The 21,866-nt window shown below is 38.8% G+C and overlaps 1 protein-coding gene across 11 annotated transcripts in view; it reads left to right on the top strand.

The window, feature by feature from the left end:
* The window catches only part of ralgapa1 (Ral GTPase activating protein catalytic subunit alpha 1), a 93,151-nt gene that overhangs the window by 68,908 nt on the left and 2,377 nt on the right, over positions 1-21,866 (top strand). For 8 of the 11 annotated variants that reach the window (XM_048190865.1, XM_048190875.1, XM_048190869.1 and 5 more), the window contains 2 exons: positions 137-264; positions 16,566-16,690. In XM_048190865.1, the coding sequence (XP_048046822.1) occupies positions 137-264; positions 16,566-16,690 (253 nt within the window). Of the gene's footprint in view, positions 1-136; positions 265-16,565; positions 16,691-17,936; positions 17,968-21,666; positions 21,782-21,866 lie in introns of all 11 variants that reach the window. The other 3 variants (XM_048190868.1, XM_048190873.1, XM_048190874.1) reach the window with 2 other exon arrangements.

Genomic DNA, 21,866 nt, shown 5'->3' with positions numbered 1-21,866 from the left:
AAATGTGGACTTGTGGGTGTGTGAATAGCCCTTTATACAGATTTAAATGTGTATTTTATTCCTATTGGAGTGTCTCACATTTTGCTCTTCACAGTCCAATAAGTGTTCATATATCATGTCATCTCATTTTCCACAGGTGCCATTCTTCGGCCCTTTGTTTGATGGAGCCATAGTGGATGGAAATATCTTACCCACGGTGGTGCGAGCCACAGCCATCAACGCCAGCAGAGCTCTGAAATCCCTCATTCCTCTTTACCAAAATTTGTATCCTTTTCCCAGACTAATGAGTGCACATTTTGTCATGAAGCCTATTATCATTGTTACCGCCTGCTTGGTTCGTTTTCTGCTCTCTCTCCTCCTGCCGTACAGACCTGGCTCACATATGTACGGATTGACTTGCAAGCGGTCAGGTTGGTCTCTCTCTCAGAGCGGGAGCAGGTAGAGCCGCTCGATAATTATTGACATCTTATTTCTCAGCTCTGCACATGTAGAGCACCGCTCTCTCTCCTCACCCAGTCAGGCGGGTGATGGAATCATTCTGATCACCCCTCAGTGCCTGCTAACCATGATGCACTGCCATTTGCTTTCTGAATCTCTGCTGTGGTTCTTAATCTTATTGTTTGGGTCTCTTCGACCCCTTTTCAGTGATATTTATACATGCACAACATACATTGTATCTTAAAAAAAATCTTATATAAGTACTAGTGTTTGCTTGTTTACATTTACATGATTATCAGGGCTGTCAAATTAATGTGAAAAACTTTAATAGAAATTGTTTTTTATAAATCAAACCCATATGGAACGTATAACAAAAGTAGCATCATTTGCACTACCATTCAAAATTTTGGGGTTGTAGATATATTTTTGAAAGAAGTCTTTTATGCTTACCAAGGCTGCATTTATTTAAGTAATATTGCTGTTGAAACATTACAATTCAATTCAATTCAATTCACATTTATTTGTATAGCGCTTTTCACGATACATATCGTTTCAAAGCAGCTTTACAGAGAATGCATGTCAACATTACAATTTAAAGAATGCAGTTAGCAAATAATGTAATAATTTAGGCAATTAATTTACAATCACCATTAGCAGTTTAACTGAAGGTAGAAGCAATGAGCTCCTGGAAAAATGAATTACATATTAACAGGATATATACAATAGGATATATAGAAATTTGGGAATGTGCATGTTGATCCAGATGATTGCGTCTTCTGAAATCCTCGCAGGAGTTGGCGCCGTCTCTTCATAGGTGTTGGTCATCTGAGGTCTTCTTAAGAGGCTGGATCCAAACTGAAGCTGATGTCCTCTCTAGTCACGGTAAAACAGAAAAGCAAATGGAGAATAATTAACGTAGCTGCTGTTCATAACATTAAGCAAAGATAGTCATATGCAATTGATCTGGTATGAGATGCATTATGTGAATGCTTGGCTAAAGAGATGCATCTTTAATCTAGATTTAAACTGGGTGAGCGAGTCTGAGCCCCGAACATTATCAGGAAGGCTATTCCAGAGTTTCGGAGCCAAATGTGAAAACGCTCTCCCTCCTTTAATGGACTTAGATATCCTAGGTACAACCAGAAGTCTAGAGTTTTGTGATCTTAAAGAGCGTGAAGGATTGTAGGGCGATTAGAAGATCAGTTAAATACACAGGAGCTAAACCATTTAGAGGCTTATAGGTCATTAGCAATTAGCAATGTTTTTTTTTTTTTGTTTTTCTTCTCAGGATTCTTTGATAAATGGATGAAAAGGTTAAATAGAAATCTTTTGTAACATTATAAATCTCTTTATTAAATGTAAATTGAATGCATTCAGATTGATTACAATTTGTTTATTAAAAAAAATTGATTTACAGCCCTAATAATTAGTAGTGCTTGCAAAGGGTATTTCTATTGCTCATCTTTTAGGGAAAGAGATTTGGACCTGTACACGTCCTGCATATCTCAAATCATGTGACTAGTGGTTGAGGAATGGTGTACTGTTGCTTTTCTAAGTGGCGAATGAGAAAAATCCAATAGATTTACATGTAGGACGAACCTGAGCCATATCACGAGGAAAATTATTGACAGTCAGCTCTTTTGACCCTCATCCTCATTATCATTTTAATAAGAAAAGAGCGCTTTTAAAGAGGACTTATGCCTCTTTTCAAAAGATGTAATATAAGTCTCTGGTGCCCCCATAATATATCTGTGAAGTTTTAGCTTAAAATTCTCCACAGATCATTTATTATAGCTTGTCAAATTTGCCCCTATTTGAGTGTGAGCAAAAACACGCCGTTTTTGTGTGTGTCCCTTTAAATGCAAATGAGCTGCTGCTCCCGGACCCCTTTCCAGAAGAGGGCGGAGCTTTACCAGCTCACACTTCGGTTGCTTAACAGCAACAAAGCTGGAGAATCTCACGCAGCCAAAATGACAATTGTCAGTAACGGTGTTCAGCCTTACATTGTTCAAAACGGAGTCGGACACTGATGGAGAGACTCAGGAAGAAGTTACAACTTTTAGAATCAAACTGGATGTTTCTGAACGGTTAGTGGATAAATTTATGTAGTTGCTGTGGAGTTGATTCAACTCATCGACTAGCATGTGCCATCATGTTAATCTTTTGTGCAAATCCAACGTTGAATTGACCCTCATTTGTGAAGCAGTCCGGTGTAAAATGAACGCATGGTAACAACACTCTACTACAGCAACTCTTCCTCTTCTCTAAAGCAGGCTAACATGGCCTCACCCCCTTTGTTGCTTGTTCTCGGGGGCAGGGTTTATGTAAATTTTGGGGTTTGTGATGTCACCAACCCGGAAAGTAGCTTGTAGTAGTCCCTACCCTATCTCCCTTTGCATTGACCTTTGAGCATCGTAACTTTGCAGATGTTGTTTATGCTCAAATTTACACACCAACTAAAGTTAAAAAAGTGAAATCATCATCAAGCACCCCTTTTTAAAGAAAGTTTGAAAGCCTTCAGTCTGAATGAGCCACACAAGCTGGATCTGAACTTGTAAGCAACCACCCACCCATCATACCGATTTTGCATGGACAAGTGCCACTATGAAAATGTCATTTGTTTTATAATGACAGTCTGCATTGTTTTTTGTTTTCATACTGTTTACAACCACAATTTCATCCACTGTATGCTTTAGATAAGGTTCAATATCTAAACATTTCCAAGTCCAAATCCAGTCTCTCTGGCTTTTTGTTACCGAAGACCTTTAACCTTTCTTTAAGAGCGCTCTTTTCTTATCATAGAGATGCTACTTCCAGAAAACAAAGCAAAGATGGAGAGGAGGGGAGAAAATGAGAGACAGAAAAGGGGGGGAAAGCGATTCTCATCTGCCATGTCCTCCAAGCCAGAGAGATTGTTTGGCTCAGCTTGAGTCTTTCGCTCGCAGCAATCTCGCCCATCTGTGTGCCTGCGCGGAGCTCGATAGTGGACTGAGCTATTGATTGGCGTGAGCCGCACAGGTCGATGCTCCTGACAGCCTGAATTACAGTAATCTGTCATTATCGACGGATGTCTCTCCAAACCTTTTCTCTCTCTCCGTCTGTTTTTCTTTCAGCCTGATTCTCTTTATTTTGAAACTATCCCTCTCCTCTTTTTTTCCTCTTTCTTTGAGCGCCCTCGCACCTTATTTTCTTTCTGTCCTGTGCGAATAATTGATGACTGTGAGGGATGGATGGCAGGGTAGCAGTGATTAGAAGATCTATGTGCCAGAACGGCTGCTCTCCTACGTGGAAAACGGCCCGTGAGACTGAGAGGACCCCAGGGATGCGAGGAAGGAAGTCACAGTATCTCCTGCTTACCTGTTGATAGTGCCGCCACATGAAGTCATTGCAGAGAGAGAGAAAGTGATGTAACCTAATTGTCCCCTTAACATCCTTGTATCTCTAAATCAATCACATGCGGGTGGGGTGGGGTTAGTTGTTAAAGTGCAAAGCTGGTAAAGTTGCTGGTTCAGTCCTCATAAGGAGCTAGCCATGAGCCATCATCAATGTAATTAATTCATGACGTCGTTCTGTGCCAACGTCATGGTTTTGATTTGAAATCTAGATTCATTGTTATTAATTTCATTTGTTTTGAGATCAGGATTGCACTTGCTGCACTATATGTTGTTGATTCATTTAAACAACAGCTCATGAGAGTCGTTTGTTTCAGGATTTAGGCTACACTGATTGTGCTTTGATTTTGATTCACTAAAAGAACTGGCCTATAAGAGTAATTTGTTCATGAATTGGGCTACATTGGTCATGCTATTTTTATTTTTATTATTGGCATGTTTTTTATTCACTAAAAGAACCATCTCATAAGAGCCATTTGTTTTGTGTTTCAAGCTAGGCTGATTGATTGTGATTTTGATTTGATAAAAGATCACTGTTCAAAAGAGTCATTTGTTCTTAAATTGGGCTACTACATCAGTCACTCTGTGTGTTTTTGATTCAGTAAAAGAACTGGCTCATTAAGAGTCATTTTTTAGGGGGGGTTAAAGCTACACTGTTTGTGCTCATAAGAGTCATTTGTTTTGGGATACAAGCTAAGTTGACTGTCCTGTATGTTTTTGATTCACTCAAAGAACCATCTCATAAGAGTCATTTGTTCATGGATTGGACTACATTGGTCACGCTATGTGTTTTTAATTCACTAAAAGAACTGACTTATAAGGATTATTTGTTCATACATTCTAGTTTATTGAATGCACCATATGCTTTGATTCACTAAAAGAACTGACTTTCAAGAGTCATTCATTAGGTAAATTGGGCTACACTGGTTGCATTGTTAGTCAATCACAGTGTTTGGGTTGATTTGTGTAATTGGAAAGAAGTGGAAGTAGTTAAAGTAACTTTCAAGGCTTTCAAGGCTTCCGTTGCGTCTTTTTTCATCTGTATAATCAAGCTCATTTTCTTCCACCTGAACTGCATCATACGCTGAGCCTCAGTTCACTTCCTTTAGTTTCACACAAAAACAGAGACAATTAGATTTTCTCTGGATACACATGTCAGGTGCTGTTCTGGCTGTAGAGCTCCTCATTTAGAAATGTTTAAATGGTGCACCAGTCGCTTTCGCGGCTATCAACTGACACATGGTCATCATAATCCCCTTTTAGCTCAGCAGAGACGTGTTGTGAAGTAAATGATTTAGATTTAAGACAGACAGACCAGCATTTTCCTTTTGTAAAGAGTCCGCAGTCAAGCCACGTCAAAACGGCCCTTTTTTCTCTAATTTTTGCACTTAAACTCAATAAACTCAGACTTTTTCATCTGCTGTTCTCACTTTTTTTTCCTTCATCTCTTCCCTTTTCTCGTTCTTTAAGCCAACACGCCTCAACCTCTCTTGTGCCTGACTCTAAGTTCCAGTTCTTTCTCTTGGCCCCGGGCTGCGTCCATCTGCCTCCCCGTGCACTGATCCCTCATTCGGCATGACTGTGAAATTAGGGCCTGGAATTGAGAGAAAGGGGCCTCTTTGGTCTTAATGCCTGTTGGAAGGAAAGAAGAAAAAAAAACAGCAGATAGCAGGTAGCTGGCTTGGGTCAGTGTTATGAATGCTGGGCAGACAAAATAACAGGGTTAAACCGCAGATAGCACAGGAGTAATCCAAAGGGCCATGTGTGAAAAAAAAGAGCCTGAGCTCAGGGCCTTCCAGCCAGCCTCAGTCTCTGAGGGCACCATGTTGGGCCTGAGTGATAAAATGTTCTGCTACAGTCTGGGCTGCCATATGTGGAAGTGTATGTGTGTGTTTTAAACACCCCATTTCGATTAGAGCTAGTTGACCTGTCTCGCCCCCAGGCTACCAGATCGTTACAGCTGCTCGGTTCCTTGTAACACATCCTGGAATGAAGTGGATCTAGATCTGGTCCTTCAACCCCCGATTGTGCTGCGAGAAACCCACATTATCTGATCCGTCTGGCTCGCGGCTGCGAGTTGGCCAGGGGGAGATTGGGTGTTGTTGGCTTGGACTTGATAAAAAAAAAACACGCAAGTCTAAGAGTCACGGCCATCTTCCATCTGTCAGTGGTCGATTGGGACGCAGGGGGAGAGGAGGGGACGTGCTAAGCGGCTTCCCCATTGGCCGTGCCAGTCCAGTGGTGTGTGTGGGACTGCGCCAGCTCCGGCGTGACAGTGGGGGCAGGCCCGCTGGCTGCTGATTGGCAGTGATAAGTGCCGGGCTGCTGGGGTCAGCATATGGCAGGGCGTGATAGCGGAGAGAGTGGAAGAGCTTTGGGTCATAGCCTCCTTCCTTCTGACTCTGGCTTTTCCAAAGGCAACCGAGCTGATGGAAGCAGCAGGCCAGCGCTTCCCCTTTTGTCCCCATGCTTGAGCGGCCCGCACGCACACACACACTCAACGTAGCCACAGCCAAACGCCTAACGGGCAGTGCTGCCACACACTGCCAGATCTCACAATGGGCCCCATTGTGTCCCAGTAACAACGTGGTTTGTTGGTGTGTGTGTGTGTGTGAAGGGGGATGGAAGGTTGCGCTATTCACTAATTGTCCCGTCAGTGCTGAAAAGGGGTTGGAACTGATTAAGGGGGGGGTTGGGTATTGGTGGAGTCAGTCCTTAATTGCTTTTGCCATTTTCTTTCTCTTTATTTTGTGCATTAGTAATTATTGTAACTGCACAAGCGACCCCCGTCGCTGTTCGTGTCAGTGTTTTTTTCCAGCACAGTTCACCCGCCGATGGCATTAATATGTCGATCAATCACTGAGACACTCCTCCTAACTTCTCTCCTGTTTTGACCTGTTAGCACTGACAGCTTCATCCTCTGACTTTCCAGTCAGTCAAGCACAGGCCGTGTGTGAATGAGTGAGGTGCAGGGTGTGTTAACAAAAAAAAATTTTGTTGTGTGGCCCCCTCCGGTTTGGAATAGATTGGTAAACAACAAGCTCCCTGGGGGAGCGTGGCGATGGGGAATGTGGATCTGACTCTTACGAGGTGTTTAGGATGCGCTGCAGGTTTCTGACATGGAGTTTGTGGTTAGTGTAGCAGATATCTGTCTTGTCTGTCTCTATTTATCGGCCTGTCTGTCTCTGTCTTTCTGTCTTTCTGTCTTTCTGTCTGTCTGTCTGTCTATCTATCTATCTATCTATCTATCTATCTGTCGTTCTGTCTGTCATCCTGTCTGTCTTCTATTGTTTTGTCTCTATCTATCTATCTATCTATCGTTCTATCTGTCTATCGTTCTATCTATCGTTCTATCGTTCTATCTATTGTTCCATCGTTCTATCTATCTATCTATCTATCTATCTATCTATCTATCTATCTATCTATCTATCTATCTATCTATCTATCTGTCTGTCTGTCTGTCTGTCTGTCATCCTGTCTGTCTTCTATTGTTTTGTCTCTATCTATCTATCTATCTATCTATCTATCTATCTATCTATCTATCTATCTATCTATCTATCTATCTATCGACCTATTGATCTATCTATCTATCTATTGTTCTGTCTGTCTATCTGTCATTCTGTCTGTCGTTCTGTCTGTCTTCTATTGTTTTGTCTCTATCTATCTATCTATCTATCTATCTGTCGCTCTGTCTGTCATCCTGTCTGTCTTCTATTGTTTTGTCTCTATCTATCTATCTATCTATCTATCTATCTATCTATCTATCTATCTATCTATCTGTCTATCGTTCTATCTGTCTATCGTTCTATCTATCGTTCTATCTATCGTTCTATCTATCGTTCTATTGTTCCATCGTTCTATCTATCTATCTGTCTGTCTGTCTGTCTGTCTGTCTGTCTATCTATCTATCTATCTATCTATCGTTCTGTCTGTCATCCTGTCTGTCTTCTATTGTTTTGTCTCTATCTATCTATCTATCTATCTATCTATCTATCTATCTATCTATCTATCTATCTATCTATCTATCTATCTATCTATCTATCTATCTATCTATCTATCTATCGTTCTGTCTGTCTATCTGTCATTCTGTCTGCCGTTCTGTCTGTCTTCTATTGTTTTGTCTCTATCTATCTATCTATCTATCTATCTATCTATCTATCGTTCTGTCTGTCTATCTATCTGTCGCTCTGTCTGTCGTTCTGTCTGTCGTTCTGTCTGTCATCCTGTCTGTCTTCTATTGTTTTGTCTCTATCTATCTATCTATTGTTCTATCTGTCTATCTATCTATCTATCTATCGTTCTATCGTTCTATCTATCGTTCTATCTATCTATCTATTGTTCTATCTATCTATCTATCTATCTATCTATCTATTGTTCCATCGTTCTATCTATCTATCTATCTATCTATCTATCTATCTATCTATCTATCTATCTATCTATCTATCTATCTATCTATCTATCTATCTATCTGTCTGTCTGTCTGTCTGTCTGTCTGTCTATCTATTGTTCTATCGTTCCTATCTATCTATCTGTCTATCTGTCTATCTGTCTGTCTGTCTGTCTGTTGTAATTTCAAGGCTTTTTAAACTTTTTGCAAAATTTTGAATCTTGGCTTGAAAAAGCCTTGTTTGAAAGTTTTCTTTGAAAAACTTGCTTTTGTAGTTACGAATTTCGAAATTGCTACCTTCAAAAACAGGAATTTTTGAGAAGACATTCTCAATTCAGTTAACAATAACTCGTGACCCTGCTATGCTGGACCCAATACAGAGTTAAGGATGATAATATAACAAAATGTTACTTTTTTAAATGACTTGTAAGGGATAAATTAAAAGTGAAATACCCCTTAAAATTGTTTGCAGACTCTGTTCTCTGTAAGCATGAAAAGAAATCATACAATCTCTAAATTCTGGTGGATTTTAGGGTCTAAAATTGCCTACGGATGAATAGAGGCCATCTTTGTTAAAACTAGATATCCTTAATGCTAGATGATAAAAGAAAATTATCTTCACATTTGATATTGTTTTGACTGGTGGAGGTGTGAAGATAATCCATAGAACTGGATAATTTATTTTTTAAAATGTTGCAGGTTTGTCCATCTGCGCATCAAAACCTGCTGAAACATGTTGGAAGATAAACACTCCTTGTGCGAATTCAGACCTCGACCATTTCTGCAAAGCTAAATGCGATTTAAAGAATTAATAGCCATGGCATTTGAAAGCCGAGGTGAAAAATCCCCACTCCCCGTAGAACCACAAAATCAGGTTACTGTTTAAAAAAAGAGGCAGATGGCGAGGCCACCTTCACTCATTCATACTAATCAGGACCTCCACGTACGTGTAGCTCAGCGTACGCACACCCCTCTCTGATAGCATTAGCGCTGACTTGTACGTCGTGAATGTTAAATAAATGTTGCATTTGCAACGGCAGCACGCACATCACTTTCCCCCTGGGGCGCGGGGACAGGACGCAGGGCGATAAATCGGGCCGGACGCTCTTGGGGCTGTATTTCACGAGCCCTCCAATTTGGTTTCAGCGGAGATTAATAGGAGAGGCTGTGATGCTGGAGCCCGGGCCCAGATCAGTGTCTCGGAGCCCCAGGCAACGGTGCATTAGCTTAGGCTATCTCTCCTCTCATCTGCTTGTGCCACACGGAGACATTGGCCGTAATGACGAGGCTATGGCAGCCAGCCGCAGCACCGTGCCTCGCTAATAAAATCACTGTTAGGGCCACGATATCAGCAGGCATCAGATGGAAAAATAAACCGATTAGCCTGCACTTCAGGGCACACATAGATTTCTGTAATTATACTCTGTAAAACTCCTCAAATTTGATTATTTGTGTGATGTTTTTCTCTGTCACTTTTCTGATCTCGTTCTCTCTCTCTCTCTCTCTCTCTCTCTCTCTCTCTCTCTCTCTCTCTCTCTCTCTCTCTCTCTCTCTCTCTCTCTCCAGCATCAATGCAGATGTATTTATATTGGTGGATTTTGGCTTCCTAAATCTTGGTAACTGTGTTGTTTTTAAGGTTTATCTTGACACAGACATTTGATTCATATTTTTTCAGCATGCATAATTGGGTAGATCTGATTAGATTGCTTAGTCGACGGCAGCTCTATCGTTCTATCATTCTATCTATCTTTTTCTTTTTTTTTCTGCAATATTTTGAATCTTGGCTTGAAAAAGCCTTGTTTGAAAGTTTGTTTTGAAAAACTTGCTTTTGTAGTTATGAATTTCCAAATTACAACTTCCATTCATATTAATTTTGGCTCCTTACATTCCAATTAGAGTTGCAATATTGCGTTCTGTTTGCTACCTCAATTCAAATTCAGGGATGTTTGAGATCTTAAAGTCATCATGAAATGGAAATTGCAATCATCTTTTCTTCCCTGTTGTAACATTTATCCAAGTGAATCAACTTCTCGAATGAGATACAAATGTAGGGCGGGACTTGATTTTGTCCATCAGGAATTGATTAAGATGGTTGTGGTTTGCTATTGATCGAGCTCATGTGAGTGACAGGTTGTCCCGCCCTCGCACCAGTAAACGTCATCAGAGAAGAGATGTCGCTGTAAGAGGGAGGGGAAATCCTTTTGATTAAAGATTATGAGGGCATGATTATTAAAAAATAATGAAGTGCATGGATAAATCATTTAAAGTAAACTGTGCAATATTCCATAAAACAAGAATTATCCATTTTGATTTCATGGTGACTTTAATAGCAAGAGTTGGTTTGAAGTGCAGATGCTCCATTAAAGTGGTGCGACTGAGAACTGTATATCGGCTAAGTGATTTCTCACAGGGTTTGACAGACATGTCCTGACAAAAGCACCTGTGGAGACCTTGCGGTTTGTGGTTTGAGTGAGCGGACTCCTCCGTGCATATCCCACCGGGTTGTGTGTGAGGATACGAGAGCCGTTCGGCAGCCGGGCAGTGGCTCTCTCTGGGGGGCTGCGGATCCTTCTCTGGGTTTCTTTTGAAAGGTGCCAATGATGTCCTACGGAGGAATTCTCAGCACAGATAATAACAACCACACCATGTGGAGAAAATGACTGATCATGTGTGTAATTAAAATGAGCTGTGTGTGTGCGATTTGGGACCGTGCTCTCACCGCGCTCTTCAGCTACTGTGCTGTGTTAATTTGCAAGGCGAGAGCAGGGAATAGCTATGCTCTCGGAGAGTGGAGATATTGGCCATGTGTCCTCCTTGTGCTGTCACACATCCGATTGTCCCAGAACTCTTGGCTGCACTGATGTTTCCAAGCACAAATGTCCTTTGAGAATACCCCGTTTTTGTTTGTGTTCGCACTGTATTTTCTGATTAATTCAGACATCAGTTCACTATGATGAATATGTTCTGGTGCTCTAGTCAGAACTGAATTGAGACTGCCTTTTAAATTCCAGTTCAGTTCCTTAATTTGAATTAAATTTGAGATGGCAAGCAGGATGCAGAATTGAACTGAATGTTAAAATTTGAATGTCAAGGAGTATAAATCAAAATGAATATAACTAATTTTTTAATATAAAGACAAACTTTGAATGATTACTTAGTCTTTTTTTGAAAATTTTAAGTTAAGAAAGCCTTGTCATTTGAGGATGGATGGACGGATGAAATGCAACCTATATAAATATATTTAGCTTATACACTACCGTTCTAAAGTTTAGAGTCAGTAAGATTACTACTATTATATTATAATATAAAATAACTATTTTCTGTTTAGATATAATTATTTATTTTTTTTCCTGTGATGACAAAGCTGAATTTTCAGCATCATTACTTCAGTCTTCAGTGTCACATGATCCTTCAGAAATCATTCTAATATGCTGAAGAAACTTTTATTATTATCAATGCTGAACAGCAGTTGTGCTATTGTGGAAATCATAATACATTTCAGGATTCCTTGATGAGTAGAAAGAACAGCATTTATTATAATATCTTTACTGTAATTTTTGGTCAATTTAATGTCTTCTTGTTGAAGAAAAATCCTACTGACCCCAAACTTTTGAACAGTCATATTGAGTAAATTAAAATATTGTGGAAGTGAACTTCATGTTCTAGGAATGCATTACCTGTGTTGAATATTTAAAAAAAATTACATTCAGTAAATTCCCCTTCCTGTCATTTCAGTTCTGGTTTCAATTCCAACTTCCTGTGGGGTGTGGCCAATTCAATTCAAATGAACACTCAAGAATTCAAACTTCAAATTTTCACCATGGTGATTGTGTTCTTATGCTAGTTATGATGTCTCTCAGAGGTCGTTGACATCTACCTAGAAGTGTTCACCAAGCATCATGTCATCAGAGAGTTGTCAGAGTCAAGGTGGCTGACATGACTTTGACATTATAAAAAGCTTCTCCTTTCTAGAGGCGCTCTTGTGTTCTCCACCACCAGTGCCGCCAGCTTCAAGAGGGGGAGGGAACGAAATCTGGGGTAGCAGGAGTGATCAATTTGGAGGCTATCAGCACCAGCATGTTCGGAGTGCTGAATTAACACACCACCAGGGACTGTTCCTGGAGCCCACCACGAGCCCTTCACTCCTAATGTGCTAACAAGCTCACTTTTGCTGTCTCTTCAGTGGCAATTTCTCTCTTTCCTTCCAGAGCCCAGGAGTTCAGCGCGGTGACAATGAAAAGCTCCGTAGGAGGGGGGGAAGAGGCCAGGAGTATTTTTCCCCCCTTCTGCCTTTCATCCACAGGGAAAATGAGTTTCTGGTAATGCACAAAAGGCTCTTTTTTATCCTCCTCTTCTCTACTAGCATGTGATACTAGAGAGGGCACAAGAACCCGGCACGCACTCTCTTAAAAGGACTTTCTCCTTTTTAACAAGCCGTCATAAAAAAACACCACCCATCAAAAATTCAATTACAGTGGATGCAAGGCCCGGGTTATTTGGGTGAATACATGGAGAAAAAAAAAAGCACCATGTATGAGAAGGAAAAAGAAGAACTGTTTTTCCCTTTACCTCTCTCTTTGTGACACACAAAGAGCATCTGAAGTCAACAGCGGAGAGGATTTGTTGTCTTGGTGACAGGGTGGCATTAGAGGCTCATCTCAGGTTCAGGATGGCGGCCACATGTTGGGCGGCTCTGAGAGGGCTATTAAGACGCACAGCGGTGCTGCTCATGCTTCGCTCTCGCTGTTTGGAGTGGTTGCCCCCTTGTAGCCGGACTATCGGCATAAAACGTGGTCCACTTTGCAGTTTATTCTGGCCATGAACCATCTATGTAGTCGTAGCGACAGACCAATATCAAATCCCCAAGATCCAGATCCTGACTAATACCAGATAATTAAAGACCAAGACTAGACCCTTCAAGACCTTGACCTTTCAGTCCAATAACCAGGTTTTCCGTTTTAGTGACCTGAAATGGAGAAAACGGCTGATTTCATTGCAGCTTCAAACACTTTTTGGTCTGTTCATTTTTTAAAATTTTTTTTTTTTTTTTTTTTTACTTTTGACAAAATTATATTTCACATTTTGTAAATATTCAGTAATGTCGTTCAATTTAAGAAATTCTACACTAAATAAAATGCCTTCTAATTTCCATCTTTTGTTTTTTTTGCACTTCCATTCAAAACTTTGAGGTCTAAGATTATAAATGTCTCACCAAGGCTGCATTTATTTGATCAAAAACAGTAAAAACAGTAGTAATGTGAAATATTATGACAATTTTAAATAACTCTTTTCTATTTTAATATATTTTAAAATGTAATTTATTCTTGTGATGGCAAAGCTGAAACCAGCCATTAACAGAACTTGGTGCTTAAAGGGATAGTTCACCCAAAAATGAAAATTTGATGTTTATCTGCTTACCCACAGTGCATCCAAGGTGTAGGTTTCTTCACTAGAACACAAATGATGATTTTTAACTCCAACCGTTGCCGTCTGTCAGTCAAATAATGCTAGTGGATGGGAACTTCTACTATAAGAGTAAATAAAACTTGCTTAGACAAGTCCAAATTAAACCCTGCGGCTCGTGACGACACATTGATGTCTTAAGACACGAAACGATCGGTTTGTGCGAGAAACCAAACAGTATTTATATCATTTTTTACCTCTAATACACCACTATGTCCAACTGCATTCATCACTCGATTCGTTTGGTCTGATCGCGCTCTGACAGCGGCAGTGATGTCTCGCGCATATACTTCAATGAGAGCGAGACATCACTGCCGCTGTCAGAGCGCGATCAGACCTTACTAATGAGTGCTGCACGCGGTTGGACATAGTGGTGTATTAGAGTTAAAAAATGATATAAATACTGTTCGGTTTATCGCACAAACCGATCGTTCCGTGTCTTAGGACATCAATGTGTCTTCACGATCCGCAGGGTTTAATTTGGATTTGTCTATGCAAGTTTTATTTACTCTTATAGTAGAAGTTCCCATCCACTAGCATTATTTGACTGACAGACGGCAACGGTTGGAGTTAAAAATCATCATTTGTGTTCTAGTGAAGAAACCTACACCTTGGATGCACTGTGGGTAAGCAGATAAACATCAAATTTTCATTTTTGGGTGAACTATCCCTTTAGGAAACATTTCTTATTAGGGCTTAACGCTAAGCATTTTTGGCTCAAATTTTTGCTTGCCCTGTAAAATTTTCACTGGCCCCACCAAAAAAGAAAAAAGTTATTTTATGTTATTTTATTGTATTTAAATAAAATAGCGTAAAATAAAGAGGCCTAGGTACTTTCGTGTTTTTCATTTTTAAACGTAAAACATTGAATATTGGTAATTGAAATTATTTTAAAAATGAAAACATACCTTAAATGTGAAACATGTCACTGTTAATGAGTGAGTCATTGAGATTCAACCGATTCATTCAAACGGCTGATTAATTCAGGAACGAAGCAGTGAGTCATTGAATCATTCTTTCAACCGGTTCGTTGTTTGAAACCATTTTCGTTGGTGAAATAGAGCAAAAACAGGCAATATGGGGTCTAAAATATTAGTCACTTATTATTGATTTAACTTTTGAATAAAATCAATTTGTAATCATGCTCATATTTTGGAGAAAAAAAACGGCACTCTTTATGCGATATTGGCTAACTATATTAAATTTATATATAAAATTTAAAAGACATACTGTGGCATTTTTGCCCCTCATCTTGAATTTTGGGGGTATTCTAAATGCATTTTAATAGACTAGATCACGCAGTGAAAATATGCACTCTAAATTCGCACATGCACTCGTCTAACCTGCTAGAGTACATCACGTAGTAAACGCGCGCACTCTATGGGTGTGTTTTTGTTTGTAAGTGAGGGACATACTCGATAATGCCAGATCGCTAAAACAACAATTAGATATCATCGTATGTAGACGATTTAGGCCTATATTGCACAACCCTACGATGCAGCACTGGCCCAACCGGGCAAGTGACCGTTCCGTCAACTGTCCCAAGCGTTGTCCACGCTGGCCCCGGGCCATCGGGCAGTCCTTATTGTCGAGCCCTGCTTATTATCAATGTTGAAAACCCACCAGGTTTGATTTTGATTTTTTGTGGGGAACATTTATTTCAGGATCTTTTTGATGAACAGAAAGTTTAAATAAAACATTTATTTCAAACACAAAACGTATGTAACATTATAAATGTCTTTACTGTCACATTTGATTAATTTAATGTATCCTTGCTAAAAAAAAAAAAAAAAAAACTTACCCATACCTTAGAACAGTAGTTCTATATTATATTTATGTTGTGTATATTTCAGATTAATCTCATCTGAATAGGGTCCTGGATATGTATTTTAGCTGGTAATTTGTGTGTGCATTATGCACTTGACAGTGAATTATCTGTTAGTGGTTCATGAGGTAGTTCTGCTCTTACTCTCAATAATATTGAAGTGCAAAACAGGTGGCCCACAGTCTTTGAATTCATTTATATCAGCCGTGACTGAATGTTTCAGTCATTAAGACTGTATGAGTGCTATTCTGAGCCGTTAACAGGACTGTCAAGACCATCGCCGGCTCTGTAATGTTCTGCCTATAGATGTAGTACTGCACGTGTCTAATTATGTCGCACCCACAGACACTTTCGCTAGCTGCTTTCTCTTCTCCTCTGTGGGAACCTCTCACTCATTCACTCCAGGGTTTGCTCTCAAACAGCAGGACCCGTTGGCAGGAAGCGGGTCTGCTGGAGATAGGAAAAGGCAAACGACAGATCTGCGTGAGTGTTGCGTTTCCTAGTGGAGATGCTCTGTGTGCCTCTTCACCCGCAGAAACACCCAAACATGAGCCGAGAATATCCTCCCCCTGCCTCGTCCCAGCAGGGCCTCCGTTTCGCTCTTGTCTTTTTGTCTCTCGCACGCTCCATTTCTAGTCGCTGCTTCATCAAGTTTCTCCAGTGACGCAGCATCCGTCGTTATCTGAACCGCGTGTTGTTGGTTTACGAAGTTATGAATGCAGCAAAGACCATATGCCACTGGACTATTTAATCAAATCGTCCCCATTAACAGAATCCCTCCGTTTTTAAACCCATACACAGCGGTATAATCCAATCCCTTCCATTTACTCAATACCATCATTTTTCTTAACCGAATAACACAGACAGTAAGATGTCCATTGATACCCGGTGTCACCATACGTAAAGCAATGACAGCTTTGTAATACAGTTTACAGTATGATGGGAGAATTATTAACCCATGGCATCCTGGTTAACTGTTTGACCCCTATTGATGTGTGTTTGTGTTGCTTTTGAAATCGATGCACCAACCTTGTTTGACCTTAACTCATACGTCTATCAGCTACGAAGAGAGAGCGAGATATCTGGAGACGATAGTCCAGCACCACTTGGAACCGACAACATTCGAGGACTACGCGGCCCGTGTTTTCTGCCCTGCACCTTTCCACCATCTCCCATCTGAAGCAGGTGGGCGTCATTGACTTAATGAATGGATTCTTAATTCATCTGTCATTTTACACAACTCGTCATTCACCTTGACAATTCCATCCAGTTCTAGACTCTCTGACCTTGTTACATGTGTCATTGCCCTATCAGTTCAGACTGTATAATCACACTTGATTATTTTTACATTAACATTTTTATGCATTTGACATAATCTTTTATCCAAAGTAACTTGCATTGCATTCAATATATATATTTGCACTACCATTCAAAACTTGGGGTCGGTAAGATATTTTTAAAGAAGTCTCTTATGCTCACCAAGGCCACATTTATTACTGTTATATTTTTCAATGATTCATTACAAAGTGAAACATTTCATTGCAAGTTTTTCAATTTAGAAAATAGGGGGCACCAGATTTTTTTTAAAGGTTTAAAGGAGGGGGCGTGAATTTTGAGAAACACTGATTTATTGGATCAAACAGTCAAAACAATTTAAACACCAACTTGAGTTATCACTGTTGAAAAATGTTATGCTGCTTAATGTTTTTGTGGAAACCATGATACATTTTTTTGATTAATGGAAAGAACAGCATTTATTTGAAATAGAAATCTTATGTAAGCTTTGTAAATTTCTTTACTGTCACTTTTGATCAATGTAATGCATCTTTGCTGCATGAGAGTGTTAATTTCTTTCAAAACAAAAACCTTACTGACCTCAAACTTTTGAACGGTAGAGCATTTTAAGAACTATTTGCGTTCTCTGGGAATCAGACCCCATGGCCTTGCTATAGTGCCATGCTCTACTATTTGAGCTACAGGAATTATAAACCTTACCAAAGGTAGTCCAGAAATAGCATTAAGCCACTTTTGTGGGAGAAGTTTCTGGGAATATAATTAAGGATAAATTCATTTCAAGAGAGTTCATTGATATTTTCCCCCAATCACACTCAGAGAATGTAATACACAGATAGAGATGAGTCACTAAGCCTTTCATTTGTGGATACATGCATGCTTGTGCACAAAATCTTTTTTTTTTTTTTTCATTTTTCAGTCATTGCAAAACAATTTGCTTTTGGGGCTGAAAAATAATCTTTTGATTTATGCAAATGAAGTTGTTTTTCAAACCCAAAGCTTTATTCTGCCGTTTGTGTTGGGCTCCTGGTACCTGTCTAAACACAAATGATCGTTTTTCTTTTCTTTTTCTTTATTTTCTCTTTCATTCCCATTTTATTTTTATTTTTATTTTGTTTATCTTATGTTTCCCCTTCAGATCATAATCTATCACTTGTGTATATCTAAAGGTAAGATTTTTGAAGATGCCGTACACTGAGACTGCCTGATTGTCTTATGCGTTTGTTTGGCTTGTAACGACGTTATGAGCTCTTTCTCTTTTTGCTTTATCTTGTTTGTTTGATTCCTTTCTAGACTGAAATACGTTCCCTTCTTTTTCCATGTTCTCTATATTTTGTTCAATGGGAAGTCTGCAACATTCATTGCATGGCATGTTGACACCAGATCCCTAACACTGACCAACATTTACACTCTTTACCACTCTCAGACGTCACTCCACTAGGTTCCTCTAAGGGTGTGTTCTCTTGGTTCTTTTGGTCTGGACCAAATAAGAAACTGATACATTAAGTCCTGGTTCTCTTAGCGTTCACTGATCCATGATGGTAACTCTCCAAAAACCCACATTAACAGAAACTCTTCTAAATTAGCATAACAAAACTCTAATCACTACTAAATCTCCCACTTAACATTAATCTTGCTATATATATATATATATATATATATATATATATATATATATATATATATATATATATATATATATATATATAATTAATTAATTATAGCATTTACTCTCCATTTCGAGTGCCATGGGCAAAGAATTCTGGGAAATAGAAATCCCAGCCCAGTTTGTTTAACTTAAGTTTGTCTAAATTAAAAGAAATAAGTTCATAAAACTCAAAACAATGAAACAGTTCAGTTTACTTAAAATATATTAGTTCTGTGAACTTTAAAGAAAAACAAAGTGCTAAATACTCACAAAAGTTAATTTTAATGAACTAATTTGTTTAATTTAAGTTTGTCCTATTTAAATCAATTAATTATTTTGAGCGTTAGGGTTCTTATAAAATATTATATGTATGCAGCTTATGAAATATGTAAAGGAATCAAAAAAGCGCAAGGAATTCCTCTCTTACACACAAATGAAGATCTGCGAGGAGTTCCGATATCTCTACTGAACTGTAATGGGCAACATCGTTCTAAATAACCAGAAAAAACGGTATGCTTGAGCATCCTGTTCTTTTTTTAAAGTCGTATCTTGTGAAATCACATCCTTATTTTATTAGTTTAGATGTGTTTGGTCCATCTTGCATTCATATTTCAGTCAAACGGCACCAGAATTCATTTGGAAGTGTACTGAGACCTACTGCTTGTTTGGTGCACACCAGGGTTCGGATGGCAGCCTTCCCACCTGAACCGCATTACCTGATTTAATAGAAATAGAATTTAATAGAACCAAACCTGCCAAGTGTGAACACACCCAAAGTCATGTCTGTGTCTGGCATGATCTTACAGCTTCACTCACCTCATCTTCTTTTCTTTATATCACACATCTGTCTGTCTGTTTGTGTAAATGTTGAATGTAAGCACCAGAATGGTACCATATAACAGCTCTCATATAGATAATAGAGCTTAACGGTGGCTGGGAGCTTTTTTCAGCAGCCTTTTTCCCTGTTCAATAAGTATTTTAGAAGATTCTTATTAAAGAATCCTTCAATCTGATCCACAACATTACAACAATTCTAATGTCTTTTCTGTGTGGAATGAACCACTCATACCTAAATCACTGCACTTAATTAAATCTGAGATTTTTTACTCATTTTTACAAACTTTTCTCATCAGTGAACACTACTACCACTGTGCTGTAATGCTAACATCCTATTTTAATTAAAGGTGCCATCGAACGTTTTTTTACAAGATGTAATATAAGTCTAAGGTGTCCCCTGAATGTGTCTGTGAAGTTGCAGCTCAAAATACCCCATAGATTTTTTTAATTAATTTTTTTAATTTTGAGGTATAATTAGAAATGAGCCGATTCATGCTGCGGCCCCTTTAAATCCTTCAAATGGATCTTTACAAAGTGTTCATCATGCAGCATGTCTAATCGCGTAAGTACAGTGTTTATTTGGATGTTTACATTTGATTCTGAATGAGTTTGAGGCTGTGCTCCGTGGCTAACGGCTAATGCTACACTGTTGGAGAGATTTATAAAGAATGAAGTTGTGTTTTTATGAATTATACAGACTGCAAGTGTTTAAAAATGAAAATAACGATGGCTCTTGTCTCCGTGAATACAGTATGAAACGATGGTAACTTTAACCACATTTAACAGTACATTAGCAACATGCTAACGAAACATTTAGAAAGACAATTTACAAATATCACTAAAAATATCATGTTATCATGGATCATGTCAGTTATTATTGCTCCGCCAGCCATTTTTCGTTATTGTTCTTGCTTGCTTACCTAGTCTGATGATTCAGCTGTGCACATCCAGACGTTTTGCCCTTGTCTAATGCCTTTGAACATGGGCTAGCATATGCAAATATTGGGGGCGTACACCCCGACTGTTACGTAACAGTCGGTGTTATGTTGAGATTCGCCTGTTCTTCGGAGGTCTTTTAAACAAATGAGATTTATATAAGAAGGAGGAAACAATGGAGTTTGAGACTCACTGTATGTCATTTCCATGTACTGAACTCTTGTTATTCAACTATGCCGAGGTAAATTCAATTTTCAGTTCGATGGCACCTTTAATGTTAGGTAGCTGGCTAGCTAAAGTTTCCTACCATGCTTCTGTTAGCCTGCAAAAAAACTCACCAGTGTGGAGATTGCCTGTTTCATTTACAATAATAATCATTTGATTGTCAGTATGATTTTCTTTTAAGGAAATTATTCAGAAACGATGCATTAATTTAATCAGAAATCACAGAAAAGACAATTATTGTTACAAGACATTTCATTTCTAATTCAAATAAATGATGTTCTATTGAATTTTCTATTCATCTCAGAATCCTGAAAAAAAAAACGTATGTTTATGTACGTAATATGTTTATTTTCCATAAACATATTAACCGTTTCAAACATTGATATTAAAAATAAATGTTTCTTGATTAGCAAATCAGCATATTAGAATGATTTCTGAAGGATCATGTGACACTGAAGACTGGAGTAAATTCAGATTTGACATCACGTCAATCAGGAATAAATTATATATTCAAATAAAAAACTATTTTAAATTGTAATAATATTTCACATTAATACTGTTTTTACTGTATTTTTTATAAGCATAAGAGACATCTTTAAAAAAAAAAAAAAAACGCTTTTGAACGGCAGTGTATCAAAAACCTCAGAGCTCATGTCTAGATCTGTTTTAAAATGTTTTTATGAATAATGTTGCATTATGATTATGTGAATGGCATTTTACCTCCGGAACCCTATTGCTGAGTGCGATTTGATTTACAGAAGTAATTCAGGTACGGTTTTACAGCTGATATTCTTGTTATTCAAAACAAGCAGAGTATTAAATGTGGTTTTGCAACATCTTTTCGGTGAGATTGGTGTCACAGCATTTGCTTTTAGAATTTAGCTACTAGTGGGTGGTAATTCTGACATCTTTTTTAGTTCAGTGTAAGTGTGTGTGTATGAATAATAAACATTTGTGAGCATATGGAGAGAGTTCAACTTTTACATTTACTGTCTTGTATTTTATGTGCACCTGCTACTGTTTTCCCTCCCAACCTGCTCATATCTTTATCTTATATCTCTTCTTCTCTTTTTCTTCCTCCTGTCTTTTTATATTCTTTCTCTGCTTCCTCTTACATTCCACATCAATGCCCATCACTTTGCATCTTCCCTGCCCCTCTCTCCTGTCCTTTTCCATTCCTCATCCCCGCCCTCTCGTCCTCTGTCCATTCTCGCACCCCAAGAGAGAAATGCTGTGATTTTTCTGCTCCTTCCCAAACCTCCACTAGAAAACATTGGGCTCATCAAGGTAAAGGGAAAAGGCTTGAAACGGAAGGTCTTTCACGCTAGCTGTGAATGGTATGCTGGACCTGAAAACAGCAAAGTACCCTCTTTGTGTTTTTTCCTCCCCATTCCTCTTTTACAATGTAGTTTGTGTTGCGAT

The sequence above is a fragment of the Megalobrama amblycephala genome, linkage group LG5 (assembly GCF_018812025.1).
Source record: "Megalobrama amblycephala isolate DHTTF-2021 linkage group LG5, ASM1881202v1, whole genome shotgun sequence".
NCBI lineage: Eukaryota > Metazoa > Chordata > Actinopteri > Cypriniformes > Xenocyprididae > Megalobrama > Megalobrama amblycephala.
Note: the sequence above shows the minus strand (reverse complement) of the source record. Positions and strands in the feature narration are given on the sequence as shown.